This window comes from Nothoprocta perdicaria, unplaced genomic scaffold (genome assembly GCF_003342845.1).
Source record: "Nothoprocta perdicaria isolate Ctin4 unplaced genomic scaffold, notPer1 scaffold_55, whole genome shotgun sequence".
Taxonomy (NCBI): domain Eukaryota; kingdom Metazoa; phylum Chordata; class Aves; order Tinamiformes; family Tinamidae; genus Nothoprocta; species Nothoprocta perdicaria.
In genome coordinates this window covers 3,978,907-3,996,549 of record NW_020455810.1, presented here as the reverse complement: position 1 = coordinate 3,996,549, position 17,643 = coordinate 3,978,907, and the positions used below count along the sequence as shown (strand labels likewise).

The following is a 17,643-nucleotide window of genomic DNA, read 5'->3' as shown; positions in this document are numbered from 1 at the left end:
AGAAATGAGAGCTTATTCATTCATAATTGATAAAATTGCAGATAAAATTAAGCTCTAGCAGATAAAATTAAGTGCTAGTAAAAATTAAGAGATATATCTAAAGAAAAATAACACAGGTGGTATGGGCATTGTGGTGGACTTTATCTGAAAAAAAAATCAGTGGAAATCTTTTTGAGCTACTAAAAACCTGACTTGGGATCCACTCAAAAATATGCCAGAATAACTGGGAACATGTAGGTTGCAAGGGAGTTGGGTGACTGCTCCATCTGTTCTGGTGTCACCTCCACCTGTGAGGAGGTCTTGAGCTAGGCCTGACCCAGCTGTGTTCTGATGGTTTCTTCATTGGACTTGGAGTTCTTGAAGTCAGCCTGTCTAGAAACAAACACAAGAGAAGAGGAGCTAGTTGATATGTTCAGTCTTGCTTTGAAGTGTTTTGCAGTCTGGTACTGTTCAAAACAAAAGGCTCAGGCTGTAGCTTGCTGGGTAACTTCAGTGCTCAGTGGGATATGAGAAAGTGCAAGCTGTGATTCTAAGCAGGTGTGCTCTTCAGAAGTTGGACATACATGTTTTGTTAAAAACTGTGTGTTAAAGTATCCTTCACTTCAGAATTATATGGGCTACACCTTCTGAATGTGGTCTGAGAAATATATATAAAATATATACTATCTTTCCCCTACCACCCTGGCACAGCTTGCTGCTGTTCCTGTGATCACAAGTGTTGCATTTATCAGTCTTCCCTCTAAACTGGGTAGTGAGTGTCCTCTCTTGTCATATCAGAAAGATGGGAATCAAAGGGAAGGACTTAGCAGGTGTGTATATATATATGTGTGTATTTCTCACAGGAAGATCCCCTGTGAGAAGTTCTCAGCTAGTAGTGGCAATAGTGCATTTTACAGTTTCAGTTGTTAAGTCTAGTCGTAAGGTAACTTGCTGTATGAATAACTAGCTCATAAAGTGTTTGAGTTGTCAAAGGAATGCAGGGTTGCCAAGCTGTTCAGCAGGCAACTATAGATGTGGTTCATTGCGCTATTTTCAAGTCAGTGAGTGCTCAAACACCCATTCTGTACTCCTCTATAAAAACTCAGGAATGCCTAGTCTCACAAACTCCTACATGCACAGAAATAAGGATCTCTGCAGGAATAAGCCTGCTCTAAGTTCTTTGTGTTGCTTTGTGTTTGGATCGTTGCATGGTTTTCAAGACTCTCTCTTTTTATTTATGTGTATTTCTTTTTAAGGGGAAATGTGCTTTGGGAATTAGAAACTGAATTTAAGCAGCTTCACTGCTTTTTGCAGCTAGCGTCAGGTGACATCTTTAGCAGTTAGACTCCGTGCTCGAAGCTGCTGTTAGGTGTCTAGACTACTGAATTTTCCACTGGGGTTTTGACATAGAAATCCGGTATGGAAGAATCAGTTCAATTTATTGTAACAGCAAAGTCGTCATTATAACTGATGCTACGTTCTCCTTTAGACTACATGAAGAAATAATTGACTTCTATGACTTCATGTCCCCTCGTCCTGAAGAAGCAGCTATGAGGAGGGAAGTGGTGAAAAGAATAGAATTGGTCATCAAGGATCTCTGGCCTACAGCTGATGTGAGTGTAACTTAAGCATACGTTAATTTAATTTTGTGATAAACTTTAGAACTTAATTCACTTAATACCCACAAAAATAAGCATTGTTTACTTGTTTTTGGTGGTGGAGGGGAGATGATGGGGAATGAAGAAGTAAGACTTCAATATAAGGTAGTGGACTTAATGTCAGAGCTGGTGTCACCAAAACCTTGGATATTGCATTTAATCAGAAATGAGAACCTACAAACTGTGAGCATGTTATTTATCCGTCTAAAGCTTACGGAATCAACAAGCTGGTTGTCTTAAGCCTTCCCTCTTCCCCAGTCCATGATTTAGGTAAGTCCCTAGATAGTAGTTTTTACTCTGGGAATAATGTTTGCAGTGTCCCTCCAGTGAAATATTCTTGATTAAGACGCCTTTCTAGGTTACTCCAGAAGGCACGCAGAGCCTCTCATCTGTACCAAAAAAACCCCCTCTTCCTGCTACTTATATATCTTGTGTCACATAGCACCCTATCTGAAATCTCTAGAGGAAATATATTGAGCTGTGTGAAAAGAAAATCTCACTTAAGCTATTCAAAAAAAAGAAAAAAAGCTCTCCTATCTTTTAGGTAGCTTTCCCTACCATCTAATTAGAATCATGCCTGGAAGCTTTGAAAGCTTCTTCTGCTTCAGACCTAGGCTTTTGGGCCATCAAGCCCAATTTAATTTTTCTCTTTATGCCACTGACTTTAATAAGGTATTAATAAGGTAATAAGGTAATTAATAAGGTAATAAGGTATTAAGTTTGGGCTCTGAGCCTAATCCTGCCTAGAGAAATCAAGTCAGTGAAAACTACAGGGCGTCTTAGGTGAACCATCCCTGAAAATAGGCTGTCCTGGTCTTTGCTGGAACAACAGGATGTGACCTTCTCATGACATATGTGGTACAGATATGTCAGTGAGAAATACACAAGGATGGTAAGCAATGCATTTGATCAGAGGCACCAAATTCTAAAATAATTAGAAAAATGACAGATATCTAACAGACTTTTCAGCATGTGTATGTGTTTACAGTGTAGCCTAGAGTAGGGTTAGCTTGGTCTTTTGCTGTCAACTTTTTCAGTACTTAATTTTAGTTTAGCAAAGCTTTTAGAAGTATAGGTAAAGTGAGATTGAATGTTAATGTTTAATGTGGCTTAGATAAGTAGTTGTTTTTTCATAGAGAGGAGTATTTCTGTGATTGTGTCTCAATATGCACATTTCTGAATAGAATCTTCTTGTCGTGTGCATTTGATATGTTGCTTTGAATTGGGTTAGACTTGCATCAACTGACATATTTTCTGGTTTTACTCATAAACTGTTACCTCTGACTCCTCATGTTGGGATTATATCATAATTCTTTAAGCCTCATGCTGAAAGAGTGGCCAACAAGGATTGGATTAACTTCTGTGTAGATCCTTGGCGAACATAACATTGTATTGCAATAAGAATGAATGACATTAGTTAGTAAAAAACACAAAGCTTTAGTATTAAGAATACTTTGAGGTATGAAGCAATAGGGTGCAACAAAGGAAATAACAAGGCTCAAATCAGGATCAGTTCTCCTATAACTACAGGAAACTTTATGGAAAAGTATTACTGGATTGCAAAGTACTGTTAATTCCTGCTTCTAATTGACTTAAAACAAGCTGATCTTTTTAAAGGCTTAAACTCGGGTTTCAACTCAAGTCTATAGGGATTATTATGTCAGAAAAATGAGTTGTCTAGATTGCTAAATTGCTGTTTTTGTTTGGCGCAAAATGTCCACAGGGGCCACAATACTACTTACATTATGTCTCCTGTCTTCACCTCATGACTGCTTTCTAGAACTGGGGCTGTTCCACAAAGTACAGCTGAGTTTGCAGATGGACAGGAGCAGCAGTCCTGAGTTGTCCGTGCTTTTTTCTCTAGGAACTTGCACGGAATGTGTGCTTGGTGGTGTAGGTCAAAAGTTTTAGAGGACTGACCTTTTATTTGATTCATCTTCAATTTTATTTTTTGACCTTGGCATACTGTGTTTACTGATCTTACAGAACTGCTTTATTCAGGCACTTAAAAGAATTTGCTATAATTGGTTGCAGTTGCTGTCCTGAATTAAAGCATATTTGCTTTAATCTTAATTCTGAAAAAAAAAAAAGCTTTCCTTCTCTTTTCAATAAAGCTGCCTTTATAAAGAAGCAAGGAAGCAACCGATACAGCTTCTCTCCTGCAGTAGAAGTGAAAAAGAGCTGTTCCAAAAGCTTATGCTCTGCTGCCTGCAGTCCCTTCCTTTTGGGAAAATAATATTTTCTGTAGACTTGCCTATTTAAGAAAAGGTGTATTTATACCAATTGACTAGTTTAGTGAAAGTAATTGAGTGAAATTCAGTAATGTGTTTTTACTGGGCTGTGTCTTTGGCACATTCAGAAAAGTTAAATCTTGTGAAAGGGAAGTGAGCATGCGTGGTTACAAGATATTCCAGTGATGTGTGCCTCTTTCTCTTCTATTTTCTGTTGTCTAGGTCCAGATATTTGGCAGCTTTAGTACAGGACTTTATCTCCCAACTAGGTAAGTAATAACTTATATTTATGAACAGTTTGTCTCTTAAAGAGATGGTAAAATTCAGAGAGGAATTTACACCAGAATATATAAACCTATCAAGCTTCCAGTAGAATTCTTGCATGGTGTCGTACACAACCAAGACTTGGACTGGTTGAACTTAAAGATTGTGGATGTATGTGGTATATAGGTGTCTTGAATTAGGTTCTTTTTGTTGACTGTATAAAACTGCTTTTCTGGATTTTTTGGGGTAACAGTCTGTGGATTTTTTTTTCCAAATGTAAAATTCACATGCTTAATATTTTCTATTTAGGGATTATACATTTTGTTAAATAATGTAAGTATTGAAAGTCTAACTTGCCACTTATAAATAGAGGAACTGCAGAGTCAGATAGCTCAGTCATCATAGCGTGTTGTCCCAGCTTCTAGGAGATTAAAATTAATTCAGTGTTTAATATCACTTAATAGTTTGATAATCTGACGGTTCTCATACTGTACCAGGAAACTTGTGTGGGTGTCTTTTATAGACTCTATTGTTTTGACACGAGTTAAACTTTCCTTGTGTGTGTGTGTATGTAGCAAAGTTTTCCTACCTACTGCGATTTCACCCGTGTGATTGACGATTTGTAATAAGCTTGTTTGCACTGCTGACTTTCCTGCCCACATGAAAGTCATGAGAATCGCAACTGGAAGCAAGAAGCTAGAATACTTTTTTGGGGTCTTAAAATCACCTAAGACCATCTCTTCTTGTCTCTACAGAAATAAGCTTATTAAACTGTCAAGAGCTGCAGAATGGTTATTGCTGTGGACTTTAATACGTAGAATGTTGGTTGCACTGTTTTCTCCAGCGGATTGCTGTTTCCCAACACTTAGTGCATCTCCTGTTGTGTTCTTTTTGTCCAGTGATATAGATTTAGTTGTTTTTGGGAAATGGGAGCGCCCCCCTTTACAACTACTGGAGCAAGCACTAAGAAAACACAGCGTGGCTGAGCCCTATTCCATTAAAGTACTTGATAAAGCTACGGTAAGTAAATAGTCTTTGGAATATTGAAGCTTTTGGACTGCTTGATAGGAAAGTGACAACTATTTAGTCATTCCTGGAGCAAGTGGCATTGTTTTGAGCACAGTGCTTTGCTGTGGCCAGGCAAGATCTTAGCAGGATGTGTGCGTGCGGAGCAGTAGCATATGGATTGTGGGGTGGATGTGGATGACAGCAATCGCTTGCATGTATGTGTATATGTTGCTATAAGGTCTCTTGAAAGTCAGTATTAGCCAAGTGTCCAAGAAAATAGGTTAGTTATGTAATATGACAACTCTTTCAGTGAATGCACTTGGGGAGGAATAACCCTGGACACCAGTACAGATTAGGCGTGGACCTGCTGGAGAGCAGCCCCGCAGAGAGGGACCTGGGTGTCATGGTGGACGACAAGATGACCATGAGGCAGCAGTGTGCCCTGGTGGCCAAGAAGGCCAACGGGATCCTGGGGTGCATTAAGAAGAGCGTCTCCAGCAGGTCGAGGGGGTGATCGTCCCCCTCTACTCAGCCCTGGTGAGGCCACATCTGGAGACTGTGTCCAGTTCTGGGCTCCCCAGGACAAGAGGGATGTGGAGCTGCTGGAGAGAGTCCAGCGCAGGGCTACCAGGATGATCAGAGGCCTGGAACATCTGCCCTATGAGCAAAGGCTGAGAGAGCTGGGTCTGTTCAGCCTGGAGAAGAGGAGGCTGAGGGGGGACCTGGTCAGCGTGTATGAATACCTCAAGGGAGGCAGTGAGGAGGAGGGGGCGGCCTCTTTTCAGTGGTGGCCAGCGACAGGACTAGAGGAAATGGCTTCAAGCTGAGGCACCAAAAGTTCCACAGGAACTTAAGGAAACACTTCTTGCCAGTGAGGGTGACAGAGCCCTGGCACAGGCTGCCCAGAGAGGTTGTGGAGTCTCCTTCTTTGGAGATCTTTAAAACTCGCTTGGATGCAGCCCTGTGCCACATGCTCCAGGTGACCCTGCATGTACAGGGGGGTTGGACTCGATGACCTCCGAGGTCCCTTCCAACCTTGGGCATTCTATGATTCTATGAATAGCTGAAGGAGTTACTAGCCTCTCACATGTAGGAGGATGTGTGAGAGGCCAGTGAATAGGACTGCCTAGCCTGAAACCAGTGTTTTCCTGCTGTTGTTATTTCTGGTGATGCAATGAATTGTTCCAAGCCTAACATTTATCCTTCCTTCCCAAAATACATTTTGTCACTGCTTTATTTTAGATGTGAAGCTGTTTTGCATCAATCTTGTAAGCCTAATGGGTATTGAACATGCTTAAAAAATTAGATGCAAATTTTACTTCACTGAGCAAATATAGTTTTCTCTACGACATCAAGCAGTAATTCCCAAACTTTTAGTGGCAAGCCACTACCTTTTGTAGTCTCTGAAATAACCTGACTATTTCTGTGGGAGGAGCACCAGGTAATAGCTGTGGGAGCCTTTGGTTTCCCTGAGAGCAAGTGCAATTTGCTGAATCAGTGATGTCAGTTAGTGCAGGTGAACGGCACCAGGCAAACCCATCTTATTGACCTTAGATGCACGCGTTTCCTCTGCTCTTACTGCTGAATAATGCTGTGCTTCATTCTGCCTGTCAGTTTGCTTTCCATTTCAGATCAAGAATAAATAAAAGAAATTCAATTCAAAATAAATTCATCAGCTGAAGGTTAGGGTCCAGTTGTGCTTGGGATATCATTTCGCAAGATACTGCCCTGAAGGCAGTGGTTCGAGATTGTGCATGTTAGTGTTTTCCTAAGTGACTTAGTGCTGCTGGAGAAGGAAGTGCTGCTGTTCCTCTCTTGCCTATAACCAGTCTGGTTTTCACCTTCCTCTGTAGCAAGCCACTTCATGTTGATAAATGAGCAGGCAGCTTTTCCTTTTTCTGCTGGACTAATCTCTGTTTAGCACTTGAAATGATTAGATGAGCACAGGTTATGGGAGTGCAATGTAGCTTGTTAGCAGCAGTGAGTCATTAGCTGTTTCTTGAAACATCGCTGATACTTTGGCTACGACGGTAGGTACCCAACGGCTATGGGAAGATACGTGCATGATCATAAGTGATATGACTGTGCATGTTCATGATCCCCTCACAGGAGTTCCCTTATCCTTTCTCAAAAGCCATCTTTAGTGTTTTGTCTCGAATGTGACGTGCACTCGGACTGATTATGTCCATATCTTGAGCGAGTAGCTGGAGAGGAGCATCAGTGTTGATGGATCCATAAAACCTTGTCTTTAATTTTTTTTCAGGTACCAATAATAAAACTTACTGACCAAGAAACAGAAGTAAAAGTTGACATCAGTTTTAATGTGGAAACTGGTGTGAAGGCAGCTCGCTTTATCAAGGAATACATGAAGGTATTGCCACATCATTAATGCTGTTCAATTAAGGAATGGTGCTAGAGTGCTTGGCTAAGTGTCTTTGGTATTGCTTAAGGCTTTTGAAAGCTCGTTGCTGAAGACTGTTTTCATTAATACTAGTTAAATGTGGATTTGTAATTATTTTCTACATGGATATATTCATACCTATTCAGTGATGCTGTAGTTAATAGAAAGATGGGAAGATTTTTAAGAAGTCTTGATCTCTATAAATCAGAAACTGGAAATATGTAAACTGAATGATTAGACAGATTTTTTTTCAATATTTGAGTGCTAGATATTTGTGGATAACCTTTATGCTGAAAGGACTTCTACAGTTGTATCTAGGTCTGTGGTGAGATACTAGAAGTCGTCTTTAAAGATACACAGTTCACGTTTCCATACTGAGTTTGTGATTTTGGATTATGAATATTCTCTTGCTAAACAAGATGCCTAAAACCCTTTTTTTCCTTTCAAAGTGTGTTTGGAATCAAGCTTAGCTTTATGCTCTGCAGTGAAAGTACTGCTCACATGAGAAACTCCTGTTGTAATGAGGGACAGTGCCGTTCATCGAGGAATATAAAAATCCTCCTATTTGAGGGGGAAAAATTAAATTTGACATATAGACTGTTTGATCGAGTTAGAGTTGAAGTTTGTTTTTCTCAAGTTTCTGAACAAAAATGCATTTGTTTTTTCCCCGAGGAAGACATTATATAGCATGCTACTGAATAATGCTACCCCTTGGTGTTAGAATACAACTGTTTGGGATTGTTGAGCTCTTATTTTGAAAAGTTGACATTATTATTGACGGAACTTACTTTGCCTTGCAGAAATACTCTTTGCTGCCATATTTGATTTTAGTACTAAAACAGTTCCTCCTTCAGAGGGACTTGAATGAAGTTTTTACCGGTGGAATTAGCTCTTACAGCCTAATTTTAATGGCCATTAGTTTCCTACAGGTAAGTGAAGTCTTTTTTTTGCTTGTGAACTCATTGGAAATGCTGGTTTCTGTGCTGATGCCCCGTTAGGGATGGGGCTGCTCCCTGTCCTGGCGGCTCCCGCCCTTGCAGCGGCCCCGAGCGCAGCCCGGGGCTGCTGCCTTGTGCTCCCCAGCAGCCCCCCTTGTGCTCATTGCACCGTCTCCATGTTGCAGTGCCTGAGCACTGGTAGCTTTTGCTTTTCCTGCTATATTTTCTTTTCCTGGTGTCTCCTAAATGTGCCAGATTGCAGGTCAAGCCCGTTGTTCCTGTTGCCCACTGATAGTGAATGTGGAGGTAGTTGCTTTCCAAGGGCTCATTAGGACTGTGACATTAAACACCTCCGCCGTTTCCTAATTGCCTGCATGTTGGTTAGGCTTTGACGTGTTGAAAAGTGGCAGATATTTTAGGTAATTCATAAATGTGTTAATGACTTATTTCCTCCAGTATATTTTTGTCAGTGATAGCAAGTTTTTCTATGCGTGTGGCTGAGTAAAACATTTGTTACTGTCAGTGCCTGTGATGATGAAAAAGAACCATGTTAGTCCAGTGCTGTTAAGATGAGCATTTGGAATATAGCAGTAGGTTATACATAAGGAGAGACGAGGAAAAAGACCATATTTTGGGATAAATAGATTCCCTCACCTTGACATTTTCTGGGAACATTAAAATCTCTTGAATTTGTGTGAAAAATCAGCTATTTATTCTTTGACAAACTAGACTTTAATGTAGAATGCAGTACTCCTTACTCCTTTTCGTGTAGGAAAAGGGGTTAACCACCTATCCAAATGCTAGGTGAAATGATAGGAAATGAATTCTTTGGCCTCCATACACTACTTAAGTGCTGCCCCCTCTTGGTTAAATGAAAGTATATTCCATACATGAATGCCCTCGGTTCAAACTTCTGTGAAGAGATGGTTCCCAGCTGCTTCAGTGAGAACATTTTTGTCACATAGTGTTGATCTGCCAAATGTTTGCTTTTAATAATTAGCAACTGTTTGTGTCACAGCTGCATCCAAGAATTGATGCCAGAAGAGCTGATGAAAACCTTGGAATGCTTCTCATAGAATTTTTTGAACTCTATGGAAGGAATTTTAATTACTTGAAAACTGGTATTAGAATAAAAAATGGAGGTGCCTATATTGCCAAAGAAGAAATCATGAAAGTCATGACGAATGGGTACAGACCATCCATGTTATGTATTGAAGATCCTCTCCTGCCTGGTAAGACTCTACCTTTCTTGCCGTTTTCTAGAGCGCTGGCTCAGATTATGCCGTACAAGAGTCCTTAAAGACTGTCGTATGAGTTGAGAAGTTGCACTGGGGGACAGAAAATATCTGATAATGTGGTACAGTCATGGAGGTGGTTGATGGATGAGGAACTGAAATCCCCCAAGATTCTTTATAGCTTCAGTAATTGCACACCTACAGTGCAGATATATGGAAAACAGAAATGTCTGAGTGTGTAGTAAGGTTCTCTAATAGCGCTGAGGTGTAGGAAGGAAACAGGTCCAGGGAATCCCACAAGGGGATTTCTAGAAGGAACGGAACTCAATTCTTCATTATGAGAAAATGAGAAAGAAATAGGTAGCTATTTCTACCCCCGTCTCCTTAGAAGTGCCATTCTTCAGCTAAATTGTCCCATTTGGGAAAGAAAAGCCCCAGAGGAAGCAGCTTTCTGCAGAGCAACCCAGCAGAGACTGCACAGAAACACGAATTCACGTTCAGGAGTGTGGAGCAAGGGGGAGGCTGCTCCGTGCTGCTGGTGCAAAGAGTCTGGCTCGTGCAAACGGCCTCTGTGCTGTGCAGGCGCCGTGGCAGAACATCCCTTTCGGCTGCAGGTCCTTTTGGAAGTAAAAGATTTCCTTTTGATTCAGTGCTAAATCAAGATTAATTCTGGTTGAACTCTCGGAAATGTTCCAGCTACTGCTCAGTTTGGCTTCTGTTCAGACTGGAACTCCAGAAAAGCTTTTTAACAAAGTAAATATTCAGTCAATTTGGACTTGAGCGCTGATACTTCTAGAATGTAATTGGCACGCAAACTCCTTGGTACTGTCACATCTTGTGGGTAGGCTGCTTATGTATAGCACTTCTAAAGCAAATACCATGGATCAGGAGCTAAGTTTGACTCCTTTTTAAATACTGTGCTAAATGTTCACATTCCTCTAGAGCAGGTTGCAAGCAAAGAGGCTGTTTTTCTAACCACATCTCGGATATGTAGCTCTGAGGTTGTGTCCCTCACAACTCTTACCCAAGTCTTGCATTTGAGCAGTCCTAAGTGTCAACGTGCAGAACTACTGCATGATGCTTTTGAGGGCTTATCGGTAGCTGTGTACTTACTTGCCTGAAGATCCAGGTCAGGAGCAGCATGAGCTACACTTTTATAAAATAAAGGACAGGTACTATGTCTTTCAGTCTTCTTTCTTCATATCTGGTAGCTTAGGATTGAAAGAGAAGAGTTTGTTTAGAAGCAGTTTTGATAGTTACTAGTAGTCAAATTTTAGAATTTTTTCTTCTTTCCTTTGATGCTTTGAAATGAAATGGCAAATCCAGTGAGGGCCCTGGACTGTTCCCTTAGCATGAAACTTGAAGCAAAGAACTCTGAAAGAGAGATCCCGTTTTTGTGCTCTCAGACTTGTTAAGAACTAGGTTTCAGATGAGGATCTGCAGGCTGAGAGAATGGCTTCTTACAGGAAAAAGTGTTTGGGCACCACGCACAAAAGTTGACAATAACTTGAAATATTTCATTTGGAGAGCTTATCCTAAAGGAAATCATCTGGCAGCTGCCATAGAGCTCAGAATTTGGAACTGGGAGGAAAATTAGTTAGAAGATGCAGAATGGCTCTTTGCATCACATCTGGGCAATAGAGCCTCCTTAGGCCGAGGTGTAATCATACATCCTTACAGTGTCTACAATGCCTATTAAGTGTATACATCGAATAGCTAAAATTCTGATAATTAGTTTTGCTACTCTTTGTGTCTCTATTCAAAGAACTTTTCCAAGAGTTCAGATTCTTGTTCAGATGACAAATAATCTCTGTGTTAGTTTGTGGTCAGACCAGCTCGGTGTCTAATCCTGTGAGGGTTAATAGCACCGCTGGAGAGGAAATGGGAGTGAGTATTTGAGTGAAGGGACAGCTGTTGCTGTCCTCCTTTAGATTAGCTTCAACTGCTGTAGATTTTTCTTTTTTTTTTTTTTTCCCTTCAGAAGTGCTTTATGTGCACTGGTTCTTAATCTTTTTTGGGAATTCTTCTTAGACCGTTCCCGATTTTTGTTAAATTCTGGTTAAACCTGAGAAGAAAAGTTTGAAAGGTGACTTAGTCCTAAACAGACAAAATGTAGGGATGAAGGAAAACAGAACAAACTTTCCATTTCTCAAGATCATCCAAGTAGTGAGAATCCTTACTGGGAGCATTTGCACAAACTGTGTGATAGTGTGCTGAAAGAGAGCTTCATGAATAGCTTTAATCCTGCCCTCCAAGACTTTCTAAATTCAGTGCTATTTAGGTCTGAGGATGGCAATTTCTTCTCTGAGAGTTGGTGATATCTGCCTAGCAGAAAAAAGAATGTGTCATCAGAAAGATGTGGTCCTTCAGCTCTAGCTGCTCAGTGTGTTTTGGTAGTTCTAATGCGGAATGCAACAGGCATCTGCCAGCTCTAGTGCTGTTCCCTCTGTATGCTTTCCTTGTAGCAGATTCTTTTGGGTGCTATAGGGTTTCCTCTGAGTCTTTCAAAGATTATTTACCCTGCACTAGAGGATTGTGTTCCCTGTTTGGAGACAGAGATTTCAGGAAAGATGTCAAGAGTTTGAAGGTGCAGTGGCTTTCTGGAATCTGGATTGAAGATGTTGGACTACTCCATTCTGCAATATTTTTTATGGTGCTGTTCTTGGCCTGATACAGATATTCTAATTTTTGTTTTTACTCTTGAGTTCATAGTGTTCTAGGACTGGGGCACTTCATCATCTAACCTGATGCAGATTTCATCCTTGCAAAGAGATTAACTTTGAGTACCTTGTAGTGGCCACCACATCAGCTTCTGGAGACAGCAGTTCTTTGCTGTGTGGGGTGCAGAGACCGTGGCCAAAGTGTTTCCTTGGGAGGCTTGTGGAGTTGGGGGCTTACAGGTGTCTGTAGTGTGAGAGCCTTTCTGGTAGGGGGAATGTGGTGAAGCCATGTGGAGGGTCATCGTCTTGCAGGAGTTTCATATATGTGGAGCTGGTCTTTCAGTAGGCTGTTAGAGAAGACTGCTAGTTTACAGTTTTTAGCTTTGAGCTTGAGGATTATTGAAGCTGCATCTTTGATACTAAGAACTGGGATGATTTGGATCTTGGTTCAGATTGGCAGCAAGAGTAGAGTAGTTAAGTTGTAGTTGAAGACTTGCATCTTTATCTGTGCTGTGGTGTTCTTCATTTTGAATTGCTACAGACACTAACAGAAACCCGGGATGCCAGATCTCATAGAGCTGCTTTGAAAAGGAGCTCTTTAACTTGGAGGTCTATTTATTTATTTATTTAATCTCTGCATCTTGATGTTTTCTAGGTACATTACTTTGAAGTGAACAGCAGCTTTTGGCAGTACCTATTCTAGCCCTAGTTGCTGCCCAAGGGTGTTCATCACAGCTCTGCAACACCTGCTGTTCATGATTAGAATGTATGAATGTGTGCATGTGTGTATATAAAAACATGTAGAGAAATAAAAAAAAAAATACACTGAGACTAGCAGCTCTGGAGACTGAAAGAGCTCCTAAGTGCTGAATGCTGCAGAAGTTGTTTAGTGGGTAACAGCTTAAAACGAACAGACCTGCTTCTGTCCTAGTTCACTGTCTTACCTTTACTTTTCCACACCCTGCTTTTAAAATTACATCAGGTTGTTACTTCAGTAAGACTGCTTGACTGAGTGATAATAGTGACAGCCTCTCTTGGAAGTCTTAGGCACGCTCCTTCCAGAAGGAATTGCTTCTGCTGCAAGGAAAAGAGGGTTGGATTCTTTGGGAAGTTATCTGGTGATGCTGAGGCTTGAAGCCTTTATGATTTTTTTTTGTTGTTGTTGTTTTTAAGAGTGAAAGCATGTGCTTTAACTGATCAGTCTGTAGAGTCTGTGTGGAATGAAAGACTTGGGTGTGTAAAATGTGACCTGCTGATGAGTGACCCCTTAGAAGAAAACCTTTTCCTACTTCTGGATGGCACATGTGTATGTGATCATCTGGCTTGTTTAATGTATTGCTGTGTGGATCGAGTATGGTCATGCCATGCTCAGGGCATGCCAGTGCAGACTTGACTGCTGGAGTTCACAGCAGCTTTGGCTCCACACTTGCTTTTTCAGCTGCAGCTTGAGTTAGGGCAGAGTGTAAAACTGAGTAAGACTCTTTAGTTGGATCTCCTTAGGAACTAATTGCAGGGACAGAACAATTCAATCCAGGAGCTGTTGTATTTAAGCAAGCTGTTGTATGAGCTGTGCTATCTTTTATCAAATCTGCTTCAGTGAAGACTAATATATAACTTCACTACTTAGTGGTGTAAACTAAACTGCCTGAGTTTGCAGTAAATGGATTAGGGAAGGCTCATGATTTCTTAAGCTGGCAGAGCAGTGGAGGCTGCAGCCACCATGTACAGGAGCGTGTAGCAGTATCCTTGCAGGATCTTTGGAGTAGGTCCTTGCAGGATGCAGGTCAGCCTTGTGTCAATAGTTGCCTTAATAGCAGATCAGACTAATCGGGCTTGGTTGCACATATATTCTCAATTCTTGTGGTAGAAATCTAGTGGCAGGTACAGCTGCATGTGTTTGAACTGAGGTAGATATATATATATATAGATACACACACACATATATGAGTTCATAAACTCATATATGAGTTCATATATATATATATATATATAGTTTGTTTCTCAGCTTATTCTCCATTGCACTTCAAGTGGCAAGTAGCTTTGTCACAGGGCACTTATGCCCCTGGGCAACCTGTGCTGATAGCACCTCTGAGTCAGTCCCTAGTGGAATTTACTTAATGTTTTCCTACTCGGCTTTCTTGCCCAGCAAAATATGTTTGTCTCTGTTCAGCTAGTTTGGACTAAGCACTGTGCAAAGTTTGATACCTGCTTTGGCTTTGAAGCTTTGAACTTAACTTCAGCCTGTTTCTTCCTAGCTCTGCTTTTCCAGGCCAATAGTGGTCTCTGCTTCTACTGCAGGATAGAGTCTAACTATAAATATTGCTTATAGAGGGAGGGAGGGACAGACTGCACTCTTCCAACTTTGGGTCTAGTAGCTGCTGTGATTCCTGTAGGAGTACCTGAAGAACTTGGTTATTTCAGGAAGCATTAAGCACATCTTAATTCTTTTTCTGTAATTTGACCGTGAACGTTGCCAAAGAAATCTTGTGTTCCAAAAATGCTCATACCTCCCCAATCTCTTCATTGATTTTATGCTTTCCTGAAAAATGGCAGCATGTTTGGAGAAACTTGATAAAATGTGTTAGATTAAAATGTGTCCCCTAGTCGGATAGCCAGGGTTGTGTGTGCCCTGTCCCCTGGCCTGGGGGGTTTCAGACTGTTTCCCTGTAACTGTGTTCTGGGCAAAAGCAGCTCAGCAGATGAAGGGTGCCCTTAGTCAACATCGGTCTAGTTAGATTCCAGTAGTGACCTCCATCCTTTCTCTGTCCGTCTTCAATGATATTTAACCCTACTAATAGGCTCTGACTTGTAAACTTAAAACATGTCCTAAAGTTTGCCCATTTCCCCATGGTATGGTGGAATTTCAGGTCAAAGAGAAACAAACCTTTCCTGTAAGCAGCTTTCTACCCACTTGAGACCTAGTCTGTATTTCAGACCTGCATTTTTGAAAGAAATTGTTTTTCATTACTTCTTGATTGAAGCAGTGACAGTGAACAGTTGGTGTCTGGTGCCAAATATATTTACCAAAAAAAGCCCAAATCCTTGTTTATTGTTGCTGATACCAGCAAGACCCTTCTGAGTGCCGAATGGAAGACTGATGCCTGTACATTGTCACTAACGTCGGAGCTTTAGGGCGTTCTTAACTTCTCCAGCTCTTCCTACCTGCCACTGAAGTTCGCAGGGGTTCTGCTAGACAAACAGTTCATGTCTAAAGAGTGGCAAAGTGCCACTGCCTTAGCTAAAGTACAAAATTTGTTTTAATTTAAAGAATATAATTGGTTTATTCTGGTAGGTAAATAATCCATATGAGGTGAGTTACTCATCTGTAGTACTGATAAGCTTAAATAGAGGTGGTTGTAAATGTGCCCGGCCCTATGCAGGTAATGTGGTTGCACAGAGGTAACTGAAAGCTGAATTCGGCCTACACAAACTCCGCTGGTAAGTGTGATTTGATGCCTTAACATAAGCATGACAGGTTCGCTGTTAAGCCTACCCTAATTGATCACTTTATAGCTGTCTTTTTGCGTTCTGTTTCTTCCATGTTCTGGTACAACAGCATTTCACAAGTGCGAAATCGACTGCATACTGGGAAGCCCCATTCCAAAGGTTAGCTGGCTTTCTTTGGGCACATTTAGCTGTGCCTGCTATGAACAGAAGGGGCTGACGTCCTGAAATAGTCAGAGCTGAGCGGTGCTGTTCAGACTTCGGAGCTTTCCGTATGAATATTTTTCTGGTTGCTGCTATTAAACAAAAAAGCCTTGACCTGATGACTGTCACATTATTACAGGAAACGACGTTGGCAGAAGTTCTTACGGTGCCATGCAAGTGAAACAAGTTTTTGATTATGCCTACATTGTTCTTAGCCATGCAGTATCACCACTTGCAAGATCATATCCAAATAGAGATTCTGAGAGGTAATTAGTCCACTTTTTGAATATCCATTTGTCTATTTAATCAACTAGGAATGTTTGGGTCTTGTCAATAAAAGAATATTGCTGTTTATTGTTTAACTGCAGCTGTATTGAAATCTACCCAGAGATTTAGGCCTGCCCAGTGAGAACCTGGTACCTTTAGTGTGTACCTTTTAGCAGAGATGGAGACAGATTGATTAAAAAAAAAACGGATGAGTCCTATGGTTCCTTAGTGTAGAAGGGGGGCGGATGATGTATTGGCCTTTCCTCAAACATTCTACTTAAAATGCTTCAAAGGAAGGCCTTGCTGCTTGGTATGTTATGTTTGTGCATGGCAGTGCGAAGAAATGATACGTGAATAAATAAGTGTGTCCGTAGCCCAGGGTGTTGGTTTCCTCAGTCCTGCCGTGCCCTGTGGGTACCAGTATGTGCCCCCACAGGCTGGAGCTCAGAGTCTGAGGAAGCCTTGGCTCGGCCTTGCGGCTGTCTGCCTGGGGTTATAATTCAGAGCTGATAACTTGCAGAGCAGCAGTGGTCTTCACCATGTGTGATCTGCCCCTTCTGTGCTAGGAAGCTGCTTGGTCTCTGTGCACAGGTCACCTGGCTGCCAGCATGTCTGTGTGTTAGGTCGGGTTGTCCAAAAGCAGCCAAAATAGTCTTGGGAGCTCTGGGAACTATCAAAGGAATTATGTAATTTGCCTGGTAGCTCTTCTAACACAGGAATTAGAAATACATGTGGTCCTTCTTCTCCTTGACAACTGGAATGATGGATGGCTGTCCCTAGAACGCGCGTCCTCCCTTGGGAGGTGTTGGCAACACCAGCTTTTCTTAACCAAAAATATGTCTACTTAGAAGTTCTAGACTTTTCTTATACTTATCTTCAAGCAGATCCTTCTCGAATGTTCTTTAGTCTGGTTTAGATCATATGTTCCTTTAAACACCAAGGAGGTGATTCATAGTTTTGGCTAAGGTCTCCTTAGATAATGTGGACTGTTTTTTTTTTCCATTTTCTTTTTTCCTTGCTCTTGCAGTTTTCCATGTGGAGTTGACTAGAGTTTTAGATGTTTGATTTCACTGAATTGCATGTCAGCAATTTGATCCCATTAAGGGTGTTCTTAATGTGTATTTGCATCTTACTTGTGCTGTAATGACAGTGTCCCTGTGACCTGAGGGCTTGCAAATTAATTGGCATTAGGTTGATAGAACAACTATGTGGTATGTTAAACTGGAGCTTTATCATGAAATAGTTGTTAGGAGCTTGGGTTATGCAAGTAGCTTATTTCTGTTTTTGCTATATAATATCTAGAGAAAAATCTTTCAAGTGGGCCACCTTTCATAGGAGAAGTGTCAAATTTTAT

At 41.1% G+C, this 17,643-nt stretch overlaps 1 protein-coding gene across 2 annotated transcripts in view; it reads left to right on the top strand.

Annotated features, from left to right (window-relative positions):
- TENT4A (terminal nucleotidyltransferase 4A) overlaps positions 1-17,643 on the top strand; it is a 49,887-nt gene that overhangs the window by 11,683 nt on the left and 20,561 nt on the right. For both annotated transcript variants that reach the window (XM_026048543.1, XM_026048542.1), the window contains exons 2-8: positions 1,469-1,592; positions 4,091-4,137; positions 5,032-5,152; positions 7,404-7,511; positions 8,342-8,470; positions 9,498-9,711; positions 16,162-16,288. In XM_026048543.1, coding sequence (XP_025904328.1) covers positions 1,469-1,592; positions 4,091-4,137; positions 5,032-5,152; positions 7,404-7,511; positions 8,342-8,470; positions 9,498-9,711; positions 16,162-16,288 — 870 coding nt within the window. The remainder of the gene's footprint in view (positions 1-1,468; positions 1,593-4,090; positions 4,138-5,031; positions 5,153-7,403; positions 7,512-8,341; positions 8,471-9,497; positions 9,712-16,161; positions 16,289-17,643) is intronic.